An 18,463-nucleotide genomic window follows, 5' to 3' on the forward strand; every position below is an offset into this window, starting at 1 on the left:
ACTGAGTAAGTACCTGCAATATTTTAGTGAAAGCAAACAAACAAACAACAAACAAAAACAAAAAACCCCAAAGAGCATACATGCATACACACACACACACACACACACACAGAAATACACACACATACACGCACATACACAGACATACACACATACATATTTACACAAATACACACATACATAATACACTTTTACCTCTTCCTTCAACGTAGTGTGCATTAAAAACAACTTCTGTTAAACTGAGTTTAAAGATTCTAATCATACCAGTTCCCCAATGTCTCAGTAACTGTTTCTTTTATTCTAGTAACAGAAATTCCCAGATTAATATTAGTTGCATAGATTACTGGGGAAAATGGCAAAATAAACCCTTTTAACAGCTATTCTCACCAAAATTTATTAGTTCTACACCCAAAGGATTGTCAATAATAAAGCAATTTTTCTTATCATTTAAAATATTATTTTAAACTTTCTTTCTGACAAGTCTCAGACTTTTCCAAATATAATCACGAATACATAAAGATGACAAGAGTCATTAGAAAACTGAGGAATGCTTATTTGTGTAGAAGGACACACACGTAGTCATAACTCCCACACTGTCATTTCAATCAAGGATCTTCAAGTACCATTAAGGAAGGCATTTTAAAAACAGGAGCTCAGAGCAGAAGCAGACAGAGAGCACACCATGTTGCTCACCATGTGTCAGCTGCCCCCACAAGGGCAAGGGCGCTTCCTATTCACAAGCACAGCCACTGTGACAGAGCACAAAGCACAGGGGTAATGCACAACTCATAAGGCTCTGCTTCAGTGTCCTCCAGAGCTCAGTGTTCACACAATGTCCCAGCACCTGCTTCTTGAAACCCTGTCCCAGATATGCAATGCTTTTCTTCTTCTGGATTGATGACTTTGGCATTTAACTCAACCTCTGGAAAATGACACTCACTAATGTACATGGTCACTAGAAGGGAGTAGCGGATTCAAGAAAAAGACAGAGGTAGGGGTGAAATGCCAGCAGGCTACTGACTACATCAGCAGTATGTTAGGGCCGCTGGTGTCTTACACCTGGCCACTTTAAACTACTTAATTCATGTTCGCATTAGGCTGCTAAGTAGCAAATGGAGCTGCAGAGAGATACAAGCTAAAAGACGCCATCCTTCTGAAGTTGATTTGCAAGCATCTCACATTCTACCAAAACTATCAACTGTGATATTAATAATGGCAAGTGTGCACATGCCTACTCAAATTATAAAATTCAGGCAAGAATGTAATTTACAAAATCAGCTAACAAAAGAATCATTTAGTCTCTCAAATTGAAGTCTTCAGTGTACCAGTTTATAATTACATTAATTTAGATCATATCAAAATTGTTCTACCATATACAAAAAAACTTAAATTCCACAGTATTGGGGTTTTTGTTCATTTGTAATATTATAAACTTCAGATAGATATGGTAGCTCACACCTGTTATCCTAACACCACAGAGGCAGAGGCAGGCTATGTTAATGAGTATGAGGCCAGCCTACTCTAGAAAGTTGTCAGCTTGTTAGGGCTACATGGGGGAAATCCTATCTCAAAACAACTAAGAAATTGCCAGGTGGTGATAGTGAATGCCTTTAAATCCCCATGTGGGAGGCAAAGGCAGGCAGCAGATCTCTGTGAGTTTAAGCCATCCTGGTCTACAGAGTGAAACAAGTCCCTGGACAGGCAGGGCTGCACAGAGAAACCCTGTGTCAAAGCCAAAAAGCAAAAATTAACAAAAAACTAAACCAGCTATACCAATTACACATTTTGTATAAACATTACTTTGAGAATTACTGTCCTGTCCTTTTTCTTGACTTCATCACTGGCTACTGTGAAGTGACACTCATCTGGAAATAGGTGAACTCTATGTAAGGAAAGATGACAATTCATAATTTAAGGTTCTTTTAGTGAGCCAGGAGCCACATTCCTTAGTCCTTTGTCAGCTGTGTTTGCCCTTCCTCTAGGAAGAATCAAAGGGCAAGCAGGACCCAGGGCCCAAATGGAGAGACTTAGTTCCCAAGAAACCTAGGGCTGTTACTGCCTCTGACAGTGCAGGTAAATTCAGAGCTGTGAGGGCACATGACTGACACTGATAATGTCAAAATGAAAACATTAAATTTCAAAATGAAGAGTCAATGCTTACTTTTTAATATATTACTCTTATGGCAAAAACACATAATGAAACCTGACTTCAGGAATTATAGAATAAAATAATTAAAAAAAAAAAAAAGAATTCTGGTAACTGAAAGATTTCTCCTAGATACTCTTATGAGATGAATATTAATAGCCATATCTGGACTTCTAACCCTAAATATTCAGATAGTATAAACTGTATAAACTTGATTTTCTCTTTTAAATCATACTATTAAGGTGAGATATATTTTTACAATGTCTAAAACTCACATAAACCTTGCAATAATCCTAAGAATTTCAAAGCTATAACTCATTTTTAAATTCAGTTAACTTTGTAGGTTTGTCAAGGGCCATGTATCTGTGTGATCTGAAAACCAGTATGAAATCACTTCTATGGAGACATGAATTCAAAAGAAGGGGTAGTCGGCATATTCTAGTGAGAATAGAGTGGAGACTGCCGGCCTTCAAGCCTTTCTAAAACTGGTAGTTGGTGGTTCCTGGTGTGCAGGCTGCTGCCCACTGCACTGTCTGAGCTAACCACAGGCTCTCAAGACAAGTAACAGTTGACTGAACTCTAAGCAATCCTTAAGTCAGTCTTTTGTCAAAAACAAAACCCTGTCTTTATCTGCACAACCAGGGGTCATCTGACTCTAATGCTGTCCTGCTTTACTTTCTACTTTCTACTGCCTGGAACTTTCTTCTGATTCTATTTAGCCAAGAGTCAGGAAGCAAGCAGGTAAAGAATTCCTACCTCAAGAGATGATGTGAACCAAGACAGAGTTCACTCAGAGTATTCACATTACAATGGAATCCTCGAATACTTAACACTCTCAAGTATACATATACTTTGGGTTTACGATTCCAAAGAACTTATCTGACCAGGGCAGTAGAGTTTTAAATCTTTGCTGATCACAGTTTGCACACCAGACACTACAGTTACTTTGTTTAAAATGGACGTGACAATAGCATAGGGAGAACAAATGGCAATGTCAGGCAAAATGCTGACAGCTGGAAAATATTTGGCGAACATATAAAATATATTACTGTTCTAATCACATAAGAACAAACACTGTCTATTTCTCTATTGTGGCTTTTTATATAAAAGAGATATAACAATACTATTTTGAAGCAGTATGAGTATATTATAAGAATTTTAAAATACTCAGTCAAAAAAGGTAAGTTTATATTTCCTATAGTCAGAAGCAGAAATGTCCTCCCTGACCGTGTCTGGTCTGGGCTCCCTCCTGGTACCACTGGGAGGTAATGGAGGGCTGGACAGGTGAAGTTGCCTGTCCAGTGAGGCAGGTCATGGGACTGGGGGAGAGCTGGGAAAGGATACCAGGAGTCCTGCCTCTCTTCCCTCATTCCTAACCATGAAACAAATACTTTGCTTGATGCTGGGCTCCTGTCAGGATATGCCATCACAGGCCAAACGTAACAGAAGCAGTCATACATGTGTCAGATTTTGTCTGTTCCTTCATGTATAAAACCAGGTTCTACTCCGATCTGTTCTTTTGCTATTGTGAATAGAGAGGTTAGCATTGCAAAGTGAAGGATTCCTTTACTTTGTCTTATACTATGAGAAAGACTACTGGGCCATAGGACAGACCTCTTTGTAATTTCTTTGGGAACATCCCCAGGGTTAACATAATGAATTATATATACCCTCAGGAACATAGTTACTGAGTCTTTAGACTCTTGCAGACATCAGGGATCTTTTGGCCTGAGACTATCTATGCTAACCTGTGACTTAAAGTAGTTTTGATAAAGAATGGTTAATATCCTAAGCATCATTTTATATACATTTGCTATTTTTATACTTTCATTCAATAAATATCTATTTTGCCCACTTTGATTAAAGTTGTTTTTCCTCTACTGGATTCTATAAATTCTTCATAAACCATTTACTATATATGTAGTTTACTTACACTTTTCTCAATCCAGAACCTGAATGTTTCTTTCTTATTTATATATTTAGAGTATTTCCTTTCCAGTGAAAAATTTAGTTTGATTTACTATGTTTATTTTTGTTTTTGTGGCCTGACTTTCTGGTGTGACATCCATTAAACTTCCAATTTCCTAGGGTTCCCCATAGGCTCTTTTCCATGATGTATAATTGGTTTGTCTGTAGGATATGAGTTTGACTTTTTCTTTGCATATGAAAATCTCCAATTTTTCCTATGCCATTTATGAAAAAACCTTTATTATTCCTTTACTATGTCCTCTTGCTTCCCATGACAAAAATAAGTTGAGCATATATTGTCTTCCCTGCTTCTGGGGACTTGTAAAATGCTTGCTATTAAGATGGTGTAATACTGCATGAAGAAACCCAACAGAAAAGAGAGACACTGACCACAGAGTGAAACACAAACTATTAAAATTAAAAACTTTTGTAATAAATGAAAAAAATCTTTGTGGCCTTGTGCTCAAAGTTATCTAAGAAATACTACCAAAAACATGATTCATAAAAAATATAAATTAAATTTCATCAAAATTAAACACATCTGTTCTGCAAAAAACACTTAAGAAAATAATAGGGCTGGATAAGTCATGAGAGAAAAAGGATAGATATTCATATAAAGTGTGAAAGAACCAAGAAGCAAATGACCCAACTTAAAAGAGTAGACAATAATTATAAAAATACTAGACCAAAGAAGTTCTAGAAATGTTCTACCTAACACATAAAAGATGTTCTGTGCTTTTATGCAGCCAAAAAATGGTAGTTAAAATCATAAAAAAAAGGCCAGATGTCAGAGTGTCACCTTTAATCTTAGTATTTAAGACAGAGGTAAGCTGATCTTGGAGCTCAACAATAGCCTGGTCTACATAGTTGAGACCTTGTACAAACAAACAAACAAACAAACAAAACACATAACAAAGTACCTCTCTGTAAATATTAGTAAGGCTTAAGAAAAAAAAGCAGGCATTGGGGGAGGGTATAGGAGAAATAGAACTCTCATTGCATGTTGAATAAAATATAAAATAGTATGGCCACTCTGAAAAGCAATTGTAATTTCCCAAAATTTAAACATAAACATCATATAATCCATTCAATTCACTTGTACGTCCCAAGAAAAAGAAAGTACATTATAATACAAAAACATGTGCATGAATGTTACATCAAACTAATTTGTAATTAGCCTTAAAATGAAGCAACCTAAAAGTCTTTCAAAAACAAAATAGATAAATTATGGTATACTCACAAAATGAAATTCTATTCATCCATAAAAAGGAATAAACTATAATATCTTTAAGACGTGGATTATAAAAAAGCAGAAAAGGAAAGGAAGAGGAGAACTAGGGGTAATACAAGGGACAAAGACAAAGTATCACACATTTATTTTGTACATATAGAATTTACATTTGTCTATATAAATGAACACACATACAGACACACGCACGCATGCAAGCACACAGGGATGCAAGAAAAACACTATTTGAGGAGAATTCAGGGCTCAGTGATGGTGGAGAAATGCAGGGAAGAGCAGGAGAGTAAGAACAATAAGCAAGGTATGGTACATACGAATGGCAATGCCCCAACAAAACCCACAACTCTGTATGCTAAATAAAAAATAAAATATGAAAGTTGACTAATCTCATCTAATTATACTAAGCACAAGATCTTAGAAAGAATAAATATGTGCTGTACAATGCCATGTACACACTGGTCTAAGGAATGCTAACTAAGAGGATGGGCGGGGAGCGGATCAGTGGTGGACAGGGATGGTGCAGAAAGGTCAGAGGAGAACTCCAGAGAGGCATGAGAGAATGAGGGTGACAGACAGATGTGCTCATGGCCTTGTTGTGGTAAAGGTTTCAAAAGATTATATGTCAATACATACACACTTTATATGTGCTCTTTATTATATGTCAAATATATCCCATTAAACCAGTTTTTAAAAATGAAGGTAAATGAAAAACATGGGCACTAGAAAGGAACATGTTATCAAAAATGAAGTGAGCTTCACTTTTTAAAGAAAAAGGCTGATATATTTTATGGCCATGGATAAAATAGTCTTTCTAATTAAATTTAAAATTTTAGAAAACATGCTTTTGTTATCATGAGCCTGGGAGTGTCCCCATTACTTTTCTAATTAGATTATTTGTGACATTGATGAATGTGCTCTTTGGACACTGTAAAATGAACCATGTCATTGTAGAAAGATCTGTATTCTATCATGACCTGATGTTTTCCAAATGACTCAGCCATCATGCTACAGAACATGCATGAGCAAAAGACACATTTTAATTACGTACCAACTAATGGACTTAATGGACTCCTGTATAAAAAGTTCTTTAATAGGGTTTTAGAGCCCATGATGCAACTAGTCTTTATGAAAATCTACTGTGGTGGGTGGGACTGAAAGATGGTGGCCCAAACTTACCCTACCCTAACCCCTGGATATTGTGTCCATCGTTAGTGGTCTCTCATAAACACATTCAGGCACATGGCAGAGTTGACGTCAATATAGGGATATAATCTAAGTGGAACTCATCTCTCACAGTTCTCCAGCTGGCAAAAAACATGTCAATTTGAGAAGTGTAATGCCCTTGAAGTATTTGTCATGCCAGCTATGTGCTACATCACAAGTTGCATCAACAGCAACAGTTACATTAACTGAGCAAGTGCTGTGGCACGGGAAGACTGTTAGACTGTTGACTAGAAGGCGCACCCCTTCATTATGTGTGCAGGTAGCAGAGTTCAGTTCCCCTGCACTGCTGAACACTTGCCTGCCTACTGTTCACAACTGTCTTTGGCTTTTCTCAGCTTACACTTGCATCTAAATCTTTCATACATGCCAAGGAGTCACTTTTCCTCAAGTTCGCCCCGCCCTGCCAAAGCTAAGCATTTTGGCAGAATTTACTACTAACCTAGACTTACTGTCTGCACCTACAAAAACATGCACATGTGTTAATTTTTTAAACATCCTAGCTTATATAGTTTATATATTAAATATTCTTTAAGTTATATAGAGTAAACTATATAGAGAATATATAGTTATATGTAATTCTATTGACCCTAAGTTGTTAGACTATGCTCTTTCGTGCACAGATCATGCCAAAATATAATACACCTAAGAGAGACAATGCCATCTTGATGAAGTTAGTGACAATCTATGTGTAACACAGTTATGTTTAATACCTAGAGTACTTCGAGAGCAAGCAAACTAGTGTGGTAAAACAGGATGCTAACCCTAAACAGTAGAAGCACTGTGTTTACTCCAGGAATCTTAATTACAGCCATACATCCTTTTTATATTCCTTTAAATATCTTCTTCTAAAAGAAGTTACATGAAGCACACACTGATGGGGAAAGCAAACCGTCTTTGGTTATGAAGCACTGCAAACTGTCAAGGTCAAAGGTTAGCTTATTTGTCAACAACAGGAAGACAGAAAACCAGAAAACAACCATAGTATGTCAGTTTGTGTCCATGCTTGTTGCTACAAGTTGTTAAAGACTCGAAGGCAAGAAGCTTCCCTGGTAGCTCACCCCTGAGAGAAGCACCCAACTCATATGCAACCACAGAGCACCAGGAGATTTGTAATTGGAGAAAAGAGTGCATGGAGATGGACTCTGAAATGACATACAAGGATCACATACCAGGCGACACTTGGAGTACTGATGAGTCACACTGATGCTCAGTTTTTCTTTTTCTTTCTTTTTTTTTTTTTTTTTTGTCTACATTTTTTTTTTTAATTTTTTTATGCTCAGTTTTTCTAGGCAGCTTTTTACACATAAACTTTATATATAACTGAACTCCATGTGTAACTACACTCTAGTAAATCTGTCTCAAAAATGTTGGCTGACATTTTCTAGAAAATAGAAACATGTTATGGCCTATAAAAATACTGAGTATATATGCAGGCTTTGTTATCAGGAAAATGTTATGCAAGACTCCTTGGAAACTTTACAAGGAAATATCAAAGAGATTGAATGTAAAAAGGCAATAAAACATGACATTAAATTGTCATCAAGTGTACCTCTCAAATGGCATTACCTGGGACCAGTTCCATAATGATGTAGACAGGCTGTCTTTGTGTGCACACGCCTATAAGTTTGACAATATTAGGGTGATCATATTGCTTGAGAATTCTAGATAAGAAAAAAGTATATAAGTTATCAGTTGAACAAAACAAAGCTTTAATTTTTGATAATGAACAACGTATGCAATTAGAATATACTTTAATTTCATGACTCAATTTTTAAACTATCAGTGTGTTTTCAACTTTTGCTAAGTGAGATGCATATCAACAAGTATTGACAAATGTGGGTGGCATATCACAAGTGCAAATGAGTGGACCATCCTTAGACACTGATTGAAAATTGGTACCCACTGCGCATGTTTAATTATCAGGGGCAGCAGGAAGAACACGTGGAACTCACTTCAGAACATCTAGTGTCAGTCAGCCCCAAATCACTCCACACTGGTAAATGTTCAGACATTGCTTTACTACATGATCGGTTTCATATGGCAGACACATTGCTTTTTAAAAAGGGCTAAAAAAAGGATCAAATACAGTTTCAACATAGGCTAGGGCTGAATTGGTGTGGAGTTAGTTTGGATAAACATAGTATTTCAGTAGAGGTTATAAAATAAGAAACAAGTGTTAGCAGGATTTCAAGCATGGGTGTTAAATAGAACAAGTCTCTTAGACCCCCTCCCCCTTTACCCTAATATTATAAATTCACTCCCATGGGAAAATTGCTGCATTCTTTCCTATGAAAATAAAAAAATTAAATAGAGGAAAAACTGTGTTTTGTGTATATACAAATAAAGAACTTAACTCAAAGACAAACATTTTAGATTAACAATATACTGTGATTTGTAAATGAAAATAAAATAGGAAAAAATCTAGAAAAAAGAAAATACTGTCAATGACTTAGCAAAATTTCTAATAGAAATTAAAATTCAAGTCTCAAGCATATTTCACTTTAAAATAAAATGTCCTTTGTAAGGCTGGAAGACAGTAATAAAGATACTGCTTAAAACAGCTAGCTATATAATATAACTGGTATCTATAAAGAAATACTCAAAAGCTTGAATGGACAGAACTTACATTTCTTAATCAAACTTCATGATTTAAGTTAAAAGGAAATTAAATGATTTAGCTTACAATAACATAATCCTAAGTTTAAAAGTGAGAATAATACTCGAAGCAATGTTAAACACAGCCTCTGACCCTAAGAAGCTGTGGAGTTGTCCAGCAGGACTGTGAACTCACTTACAGAAGCACACCACTCAGCAACCAATCTCTAGTACTGTACATGAGACGAGACTTTGTTCCTCAGACAGCACTTAAACTCTCAATGTTTAACGTGAGTTAAACCACGGATGCTTTAGACCATCGCTGGCTGTGTGCTAAAGCATTCACGTCCCAAGCTCAGATGCTGTCACTGCCACTTGTCCTTGTCCTTGTCCTCACAGCCCCGCCCGCCCTAGCTTCACTCCCACCGGCATTTCTGTCTAGCACATGCTGGGCAATTACATTTTCATTTTTAAAATATGTAATCAGCATACCTGATGTTATAAATAACAGACAGGTTTTAATCATCTACAGTACAGGGATAGTGAAGACGGACACTCAATTTTAGTTGAGAATATGATGTAAAGAAGTCACCTCAGGAGAGAAAGGGCATGCAGCACTTCTCAACAATGCCAGACACAAAACAAAAAAAGAAATCTGAGATTCTCAGAAAGGAATCAAAGTTATAGTCAATAGGGGCATTGTAGATATAGCAAAAAGTATATACAAGGTATGTTATTTAATAATGTTTTATTACAAATGTAACTACAGCACTGTACATAAACATATATGTTCGATCAAATAAACAATGCTGCAGAATTTTTAAAAAAGGAAAGAACAGTTCCATTGTTGATGCCCCATTGCTACCATGACTACTTACCTGGTCTCCAGGCTAGCTCAAACAAGAAATTTCCCACAACATAAAAATGACTGCCCAGGAAGGCTCTAAAGTGCTGACTTCTGCTCAGCAATCACAGCTTAGGAGATGTCTTGAAACTTACCTCAATGGATTTAATACATCAGAATGATAAATGCAATGAATTATGGACACAGATTTTATGTAATTTTAAAGAACTCACTTGGCTTCCTGTAGAAACTTTATTTTTAATTCCTGAGGAAGGTCTTCCTTGCATGTTTTAACAGCAACAGGAGTTTTATCCTTTAGTGTGCCCTTATACACTTCACCAAAATTCCCCTGAAAATGAAATATAATCATTGTTTGGCGTGTCTGACAGCACATAAATCTTTTCTAAAATTGTAGGAAAGCATAAAATGAAGCATTTTGAGTTAACTGAAGTACTGTGCTGTTTATTACAAAGTTGGGGCTGTAATAAATATGGGCATCTCTCCTCCATGGTACCTCTATGCTGATCTTTGTTAGAGAACACTTTGGTTATTCTAACGCTTGGCTTCAATGAAAGGAGAACGCTACGTCAGCCCTGCCTTGCATGCATAGGTCTCCTTCCACTGACTCTTTTTTTATGCCTTAAGAACTATATTTTATTAAAGACCACTGTGATTAAAGAAAAAGCAAAGATTCTGAGAGGGAAATGGTGGCATTGATTCTACCAACCACATCTGCTATAGAATAAGGCTGATGATGTCTGAGGGTCACCCAGGGTAGAAGGGGGCTTACTCAAAGCATCTGTCCTACCAGAGTAATATTCATCACACAGTATTTAGCACACATACAGCCACTGCTAACTTTCTTCTATAACTAGCATCTACTTTGATATATATTCCACTCAATGCATTTAGGAAGAGAAGAAATCCACACTACAGAATAGCTCAATATGACTAATACCGTCTCAAAGAGCTCACTCATTCTTGAGTATTCCCTCAGGTTCTTATTACTGGATTTGAACTGAAACTCTGTTCTTTTAATTGCCAGCTTTGAGGTTTTGTCATTTGAGCTGTTTCCACTATCCCTCATCATGGCTGTCACCTACTGGAAATATTTCCCTTGTTCACTCTCATTTTGAATTCAAGTGTCACTTTTACACTACCAAGTCTACTTCACACTGCTGACTGAATTAACTAAATTCATGAACAAAAAACATTCAGGGCCTTCCTGTGGCTTGCCATTTTTTTCTAGATCATTTACACTCGTAGACTTTTGGATAACTGGTTTATTCTCTACTCTCTTTGCAACATTCCCATCATTCCTTGCTGATGTTGTTGCTTCCTACTTCTCTGAAACAAAAACAAAACAAAATAAGCCCCAAGTAATCTTCATGGTGTTACTGTGACTCTCCTGAGTTACCATGGAGATACCGTGTTTGTATCAACGTTTCTCTTGCACTCTGAAGCATCTCAGAACTGCTGTAGCAGTTCATAATACTCTCAAATCCTGAAGCCTTCAAATGAGATCATTCCAGCTACAGACTAACAAGCCATTCTTCTTAACACAGAGTAAGTGATCTTATGCAGCCACCCTTGTCATTGCTTCCTTTTGCCACAGACCATCAGTGTTACAATCTTAAACCATCCTGATGAGGATGTAACGAAAGTGTTGAGCCATATTAGCACTAGGGTCTTGCAAGCTCAGTGCTGCCTGCCTGCCAGCACCTGACCATAGGCAGCACTCTCCCTCCCTGCTTTAGCTTCTCCTCTTAGCTTTTAGGGCTTAGCAACAGTTCCTGGTACTCTCCCTTCCTAGCTGATATTTTTCAACTTTCTTTGAGGACAGCTTTTCCATCCTATAGCCTCTCAGTGCTCAGTTCCGAACCCTCTTCTTCATCTAGGCCCACCCCAACTACCCTATTTATATTGTGGAATAGTACTTTGTTTAACCTCAGCATTTGACACTCAACTGGCTTTCATTATCATGCAAAAATCTAATTGATAAATTTGATGTATCACACACCTTTACTTTTATTCCCAGAAACCTGCTACACATAGAGCTGACTTCTTGCTTTTTCTCAATCCCTACAACATCCATTAAGACATACAACTGGTTCAACTTCAAACAAGATCTAAATTTACCACCTCCCAGCCACAAACCTGGATCAGTTTTCACTCAATTGTACTTCTCTCCTAAGCTTTCAACCCACAATGCTGAGGGTCATTTTCCCAAAGTGTAACTATCCTGCTCAACTGAAAATACCCCACCTACTCAACATCCCCTTCATAACAACACTTACAATATTATAATACTGGGTCAGGCCCCATATGATCAGCATTCTCATCATCGTGCTGACTCCCTCCTCCTATAGCTCCCTTACTTGTTTGGGCACAAAGGTCTTTTGCTAGGCAAGTGAGCTCTGCATTGCTGAATCTTTGCTTCACCCTCACTGTCAGTGGTCCTCATGGCTTACTAGTGTTTCCAGCAAGGTTTTATTCTAAAGTAAGCATTTGAATACGATCAGTCTGCACTTCCTTTTAAGAACTGCAACAGTGACTGACCAGGTCAAGCCTTTATCCTTTCCTTGGAACTCGGTGCTCTCTAACATTACCTGTCTATCCCTTGCTAGTCAGAGCAGCAGTGTAAGCAGAGGGATTCTCTGCTTGTTCATGCACACACACAAGCACCCAAGAGAGTATGCAACGCATCACAGGTGCACAGTGAATGTTGGATGACTTCATGTCAACTCCAGAGAAACTGAGGTTAAAGGTCCTGAATAAAAAAGTTAGTTTCTACCATTACTTAACAATTACTACTAAAAAAGTTTGGCTCTCTTTTAGCTACTCACACAATCTCAGTATACAATAAATATTCAAAAAGGGTGGTAAAATATTAATAACAAATTATGTTCTAGTATTTTAAAATACTAAAGTTATGCTAAATAATAATAAGTAAGTATTTAAATTTATTGAAACTTTCATGTCTAGTCATTAAAAAAGCAATTATTCTATGAAATATTCTTAGTGAAAAACACAATTCTCACTGAATAGTCATACTTGAAGTAAACATAAAAAATTACTAGAAACACACACACAGACAGACACACACACCAGTTATGGACATGTATGCCTTTAATCCTTTCATTTGGGAGGCCGGGGCATAAAGAACTCTGTGAGTTTGAGGCCATCCCAGTTATACAGCAAGTTCCAGGCCAGCCAGGGCTATACATGAGACTTGTCTCAAATCAAACAAATAAAAAATTAGAATACTTTCTTTAATTAAAAATATTTTTGTTTAGTACTGTTCTTGTAAATATAGTTCTTATAAATATTGAAAAATTCTATTCAATATTTTATTTTTAAAATTTATCATTTAATTGTATTTTCAGGAAAATTAGTTTGCTGGAACTTTTCACCAAATTACTGCTATTGGGTTGCCCCAAGAAATAATGTTGAATGAAGATGACGGCAGATGTGGGAAGGGTCTATCTGATTGATTATCAAATGTCCATCTCTGTTGTTGGGAGTAACACATTCTAATGTGGACTATGACTTGGAGGAAACTTCCAAATGGACTGCAGAAAAAGTGACTTTTGCTCTGTAAGACTTGTCTTTACCCACCACTAGTAGAGCCACTTACAAAACAGGTATTTGAAATGAAACATTCCTTATTCACAATATTTAAATAAACTTGCATTTCTCCCCCATCCCTGTCCTTCCCTTCTCTCATGTCTGAGGGAATGCACATGTTCCATGGCACACATGCACAGGTCAGAAGCTCTCCTTCTACATGTAGGTTTCTGATATTAAACTCAGGTGACCAGGCTTGATGCCAAGTACCTCTAGTCCTATGCCATCTCCCCAGCCTCTACCACATTATATTTATTTTGTAATAATGCAGAGTTACAAATTTTCATGTTATTTAAAGGAACAGCACTTCACTTTTTTTTCTGACTTGTCAAATATAAATGGAAGCATGGTGACCTCTGTATGTTCCTTTCAACTTTCACAACCTTACAGCTTCTTTCCTTCATCCAATAGTTTCAGTTTTAATAAAGCCATTATGGCTTTGCCCTTCCAGGGAAAATATACACTATTTTTGAAAAACAAGACTCATCCAAACCTTTCTAAGATCATCACACATCTATCTCAGTTACGGTAAGGGATTTCTAGGAGATTTGATGACACTGTGTTCTTGTAGATCAATTAGTGTATATGCATCCTGAAGTGTGATAGAATATGAAGTGCTCATTGATTAATATAAAAATTTCTTATTTAGCTCAACTGATCACATACCTTGCCCAGTAATTCTCCCAATGAAACATCTTCATGATTGAGAATCCATTTCTTATCCTATTGCAAAAAGAAAGGAAAAGACACGCTGTTAATCCGTGCAAAAATACATTTACTGTAAATTCCTTTGGGGAAACGAATGCATTCAACAGCAAACTAATAAGCTGTAACTTCAACATGATATAGAATATACTTGAGAGAGTTGCTATACTGTCAGATATTAAAATCATTACTATGCCAAATTCTTTCAGAAACTGTAGCTTCAAAATGAAGCTATATCAACCCATAGGTAACACACAGATGTGCTTTTCACCTACGACAAAGCAAGATTATGCTACAGTCTTGTTAAAAAAAGTTGTGTTACAGTATATGGCAAGGTTTCCCTTTATCTTCACAAACATTATTTTCCACTTTTCCATGAAGCACACTCCTAAGAGTTCATTTTTATGTGCATGCACGCATACACATTATGTCCTCAGCTTCTGTGACACTGCCCATAATGTCATGTCTTTTCCAGCATTTCCTCAAGTCTGACAAAGCAACAAAAAGCAAGTACAATCCCACTAGGCTGTCCAGGACCAGCAATGTGAATATGCTTTTGTAAAATGGCATCTCCCTGTGTGAGTCAGGAACCAACTACTACCACAAAAGGAGTGCATGAGTGTGTACAGACATGTAGCAACAAATCCATACAACTGTTATGCTAGAATGGTAAACAGATCCACTTTAAAGGAAGGAAGGAGAGAAAACAAGCAAGGAGTGGGTGGAAGTGGAAAGAAAATCAGGATGAGGAAAACAGAAAGGGATGGGGAGGAAGCAGATCCAGAATTCCATATATTGTTTATTATGTAGGACTTTTTTAAGGTCAGAAAAAATGGATAAAAACTTAAACATAAAAATTTACTAGAAGTTGTGGGGTACAGCAAAGGCAGTGTTTAAAGGGAAGTTTATAATACTTCCTAAGCATATTAGAAAACAAGAGAGCTTAAGTCAATGACAAAGACATTTACTTTACAGACCTGAGGAAGAATAAATGCCTAGACTAGAGAATAAAGAAAGAAAAGAGAGGGATCAAGTAGATCCAGTGCAACTGGAAGCAAAACTCGCTTAACAGAAAACAGTCGTCATCTTTAGAGGGTCCAAAGCTATGGAAAGAACTGACATGATGGTTGGCTGGTCCGTCAAGGCTCTTAATTATGGCAGAATCTGACCCACAGAGAATTTCTGTTAGAAACTAGAACTGACTTTTCCTGACTGATTTCATGGCAAGGTAACTGTAGTTAACAGTAATTTCAAAGTCAGTTAAAAATGAATTTAAATAATGTTACTATAAAAAAAAAAAGTTATCACTTTCTTTCTTTGCTAAAAGCAAGACATATCCTTGAGCCTCTTGACAGCCTCATCTTTGGCAGAGGTCAGAGATGCAGAAGTGTTTGGGGCTCAGACTCCGGGTTTAGATCTTCAGTGGCTTTAGACATGCCCCTTCAGAGCAGGGGAACACAAGAGTACCCATAAAGATCCACACATGCTCAGGCCTGGGTGGATAGCTACTGTTCCAGCTGACGGATCAATCACCTGGTCAATAGATCACCTCTCGGAAGGAAGAAAGGAAGAAGTTTCCCTTTGTTGAGATGTTAAACTTCTTTCCCTCAGAATTCTCACTTGATGGAGTCCCTACAAGCTGACCAGCCATGAAGGTACAGCAGGATCTGCCTGACTTTGAGTCCTAAGAAAGGTGTAACATTTCCTTCCTTCATCCATTCCTTTTAGATGCTGGCCAAACCCCATGCAAGCTCTTGCTGACGCTTTGGTCTTCCCTTCTTCCTCTTTCTCTAGACCTCCCCATGTCTTCTGCTTAGCTGTTTATCTGTCCTGCACCTGACCTCCAGTCTGCCTTAAACAGCATGCCTGTACTTTTTTTTTTTTCTCTTCATCTTCCTTCTCCATAAAATTCCTGAGATCTGTAGTTTGCCTGTCCTGGGATGTTTTTATTTTAAATTCCAATGAATTTATCCTCCAGCTTTTTGTTTTGTTTTGTAAGACAATAAACACATTGGTTAGCTTGACACAAACACCCATGGTACTCCAGCATCACAGCACCTCAGGCTCTACCTTCCTTGCTGTCTACCTTCCTTTCAACTGAGACTTAAGGAGGAGGAAAGAGACTCAGGCTTTAGGAGGAGCAAGCTGGTGTTAAGTAACTGCCTGATTTTAACAGAATTTTGTATTTATAGTTTTTGTTAAAATGTGGACTGAGAAGCAAACTCTTGTTGTGTTCAATTGGGTGGTGAGAAGGGCGCCTGAAAGGGGAATTACCTAACATCTCCTTGGGATAGAGGATACCATATTCTTACTGCTGTTGGTGAGTGAGCAGAAAGGCGAGGAACACAGTTAGAGAAGACATTCAGGTGCTCCCCACACCTCTGAGAGTGCATCCTGAATCTCAAGCATACAATCAGGAAGAGGAGGTTAGGGAGCACCGATGGAGATGGAGTGTCTCTGGAGAAGCCGGGATCCTCCCTCCACTCTTGCTTTATTTACCACCACCGGCCTCTTCTACCAGTCTTTCTCTAAACATGCTCAGACTCTGGAGTGACAGCCTCGGTTACTCCTTAGCAAGTGCTCCTCAATAAAGTGATTTTGCCTGCATTTCTGCTTTCTTAAAGAGACAGGGACTCCTGTAACTTTAATCTAGAAAGAACAGAAGGGCAGAGGGAGTCTGCTTCTGAGCCCTTCCAGACAAAGCAGCTTTCTCTCACTGCACATGTGTGTTAGTAATGAATGAAATAAAGCCCGTGATAAAGCTGGGCTTGAGACATGACACAGCAGCTAGGAGCACTTGTTCTTGCAGAGGACCCAGGTTTGGATCCTACTAGGCATATAAGCAGCTCACAACCATCTATGAGGGGATCTGATGCCCTCTTCTGGACTGCAGACATATATGCAGCAGAGCACTCAAACATTAAATAAATAAAATTAAACAAAACAAAACCCACAGACCTATGTTCAAATTCTAATGATTAAGCTTGTCTGATGCTGAAGCCTCAAGACAACTGGCTAAGACATTAAATTTGTTTTTAATATTAGGATCTCATCCTCTTGATACGTTCATGAATATTAGTGTGTCATTACTATAGCAAGAAATCAATATCCATTTTCTCAATTTATTAATTCTAATTTAACATAAAAATATGCAAATTTGAAACATAAGATTATTTGGATTTAAATTAGAGATTTTTATTTTTTAAATATACTTTTTGTCTATTCTTTGAACATTTTTTTACAGAACCAGAGAAGGTTAGCTCTAAAATACACTGCACATACAGCATCCACAAATCAAAGGAACTTTAAGAAATGCTAGAAGACGTAAGATTAGCCTACAGTAGAGATAAAGGCAATTTCTTCCAACTGTCTAAATCAAAACTTCCATTAATGTCACCTGGATATGTTTTGATATACACTTGCTTGCTGACGCTCAGGAGAATGCTCCTATTATGTTGGGAAGTGCTTGGAAGGATATTAGTTCTCCATTCTGTAGATGAGAAAACTGATGCTGAGAGGATAATGCTTGTCCAGGGCCCAAGGAACTGTGACAGAGGTAAAAAGCCTACCCTTTGTCTCTTCCTTAGTATTCAAAACATAAGCAGCACTGTCACTGTGCTCCAGAGGTCAGTCAGGTGATACAGGACTTCAGACTAGAATTCTCTGGCGAGTCTAAGAACACTGTCTCAGCTAGCCAGACTGAAGCATCAAACACTCCCTGAATGTGTAGACTGAATAAACGCCACAATACTTTCCTATCCTGGGTGCCCACCTGCAGCGTATGATAAATGAGTGTTATTTACAGGAAATCAGTTCATGCCAACCTATAGAGTCCCTCTAGGGGATGAATGACTTACAGGTCTAAAGTCTCACTTAGACCCATGACCATTACATCAAATGTAAAATGCAGTTTAAAATGGCCTTTCACTTTATTAAAGAACTGCAACCCTGAGAATCAAATCATCCTGGGCCAAGAATAGAAGGTTTTAGATCCAATTTAGAAATCCCGCCTAAAGCACACCTTGTATAATCTTCGGTAATCACCTCAACTATCTCAGTAGCAGCAAGCATGACTTCAGCTGCATTATATCCAGGCTTTCAGTTTGTT

General features: G+C 37.5%; 1 protein-coding gene across 6 annotated transcripts in view; it reads right to left on the minus strand.

Moving 5' to 3' along the window:
- Nucleotides 1-18,463, minus strand: part of Fer (FER tyrosine kinase) — a 287,416-nt gene that overhangs the window by 91,740 nt on the left and 177,213 nt on the right. For 5 of the 6 annotated variants that reach the window (XM_076914665.1, XM_034521355.2, XM_034521354.2 and 2 more), the window contains 3 exons: nucleotides 14,317-14,373; nucleotides 10,257-10,372; nucleotides 8,151-8,245 (listed from right to left, as the gene is read on the minus strand). In XM_076914665.1, coding sequence (XP_076770780.1) covers nucleotides 8,151-8,245; nucleotides 10,257-10,372; nucleotides 14,317-14,373 — 268 coding nt within the window. Of the gene's footprint in view, nucleotides 1-8,150; nucleotides 8,246-10,256; nucleotides 10,373-14,316; nucleotides 14,374-18,463 lie in introns of those variants that run through there. The other variant, XR_013104566.1, reaches the window with a different exon arrangement.

The sequence above is a fragment of the Arvicanthis niloticus genome, chromosome 17 (genome assembly GCF_011762505.2).
Source record: "Arvicanthis niloticus isolate mArvNil1 chromosome 17, mArvNil1.pat.X, whole genome shotgun sequence".
Lineage (NCBI taxonomy): Eukaryota > Metazoa > Chordata > Mammalia > Rodentia > Muridae > Arvicanthis > Arvicanthis niloticus.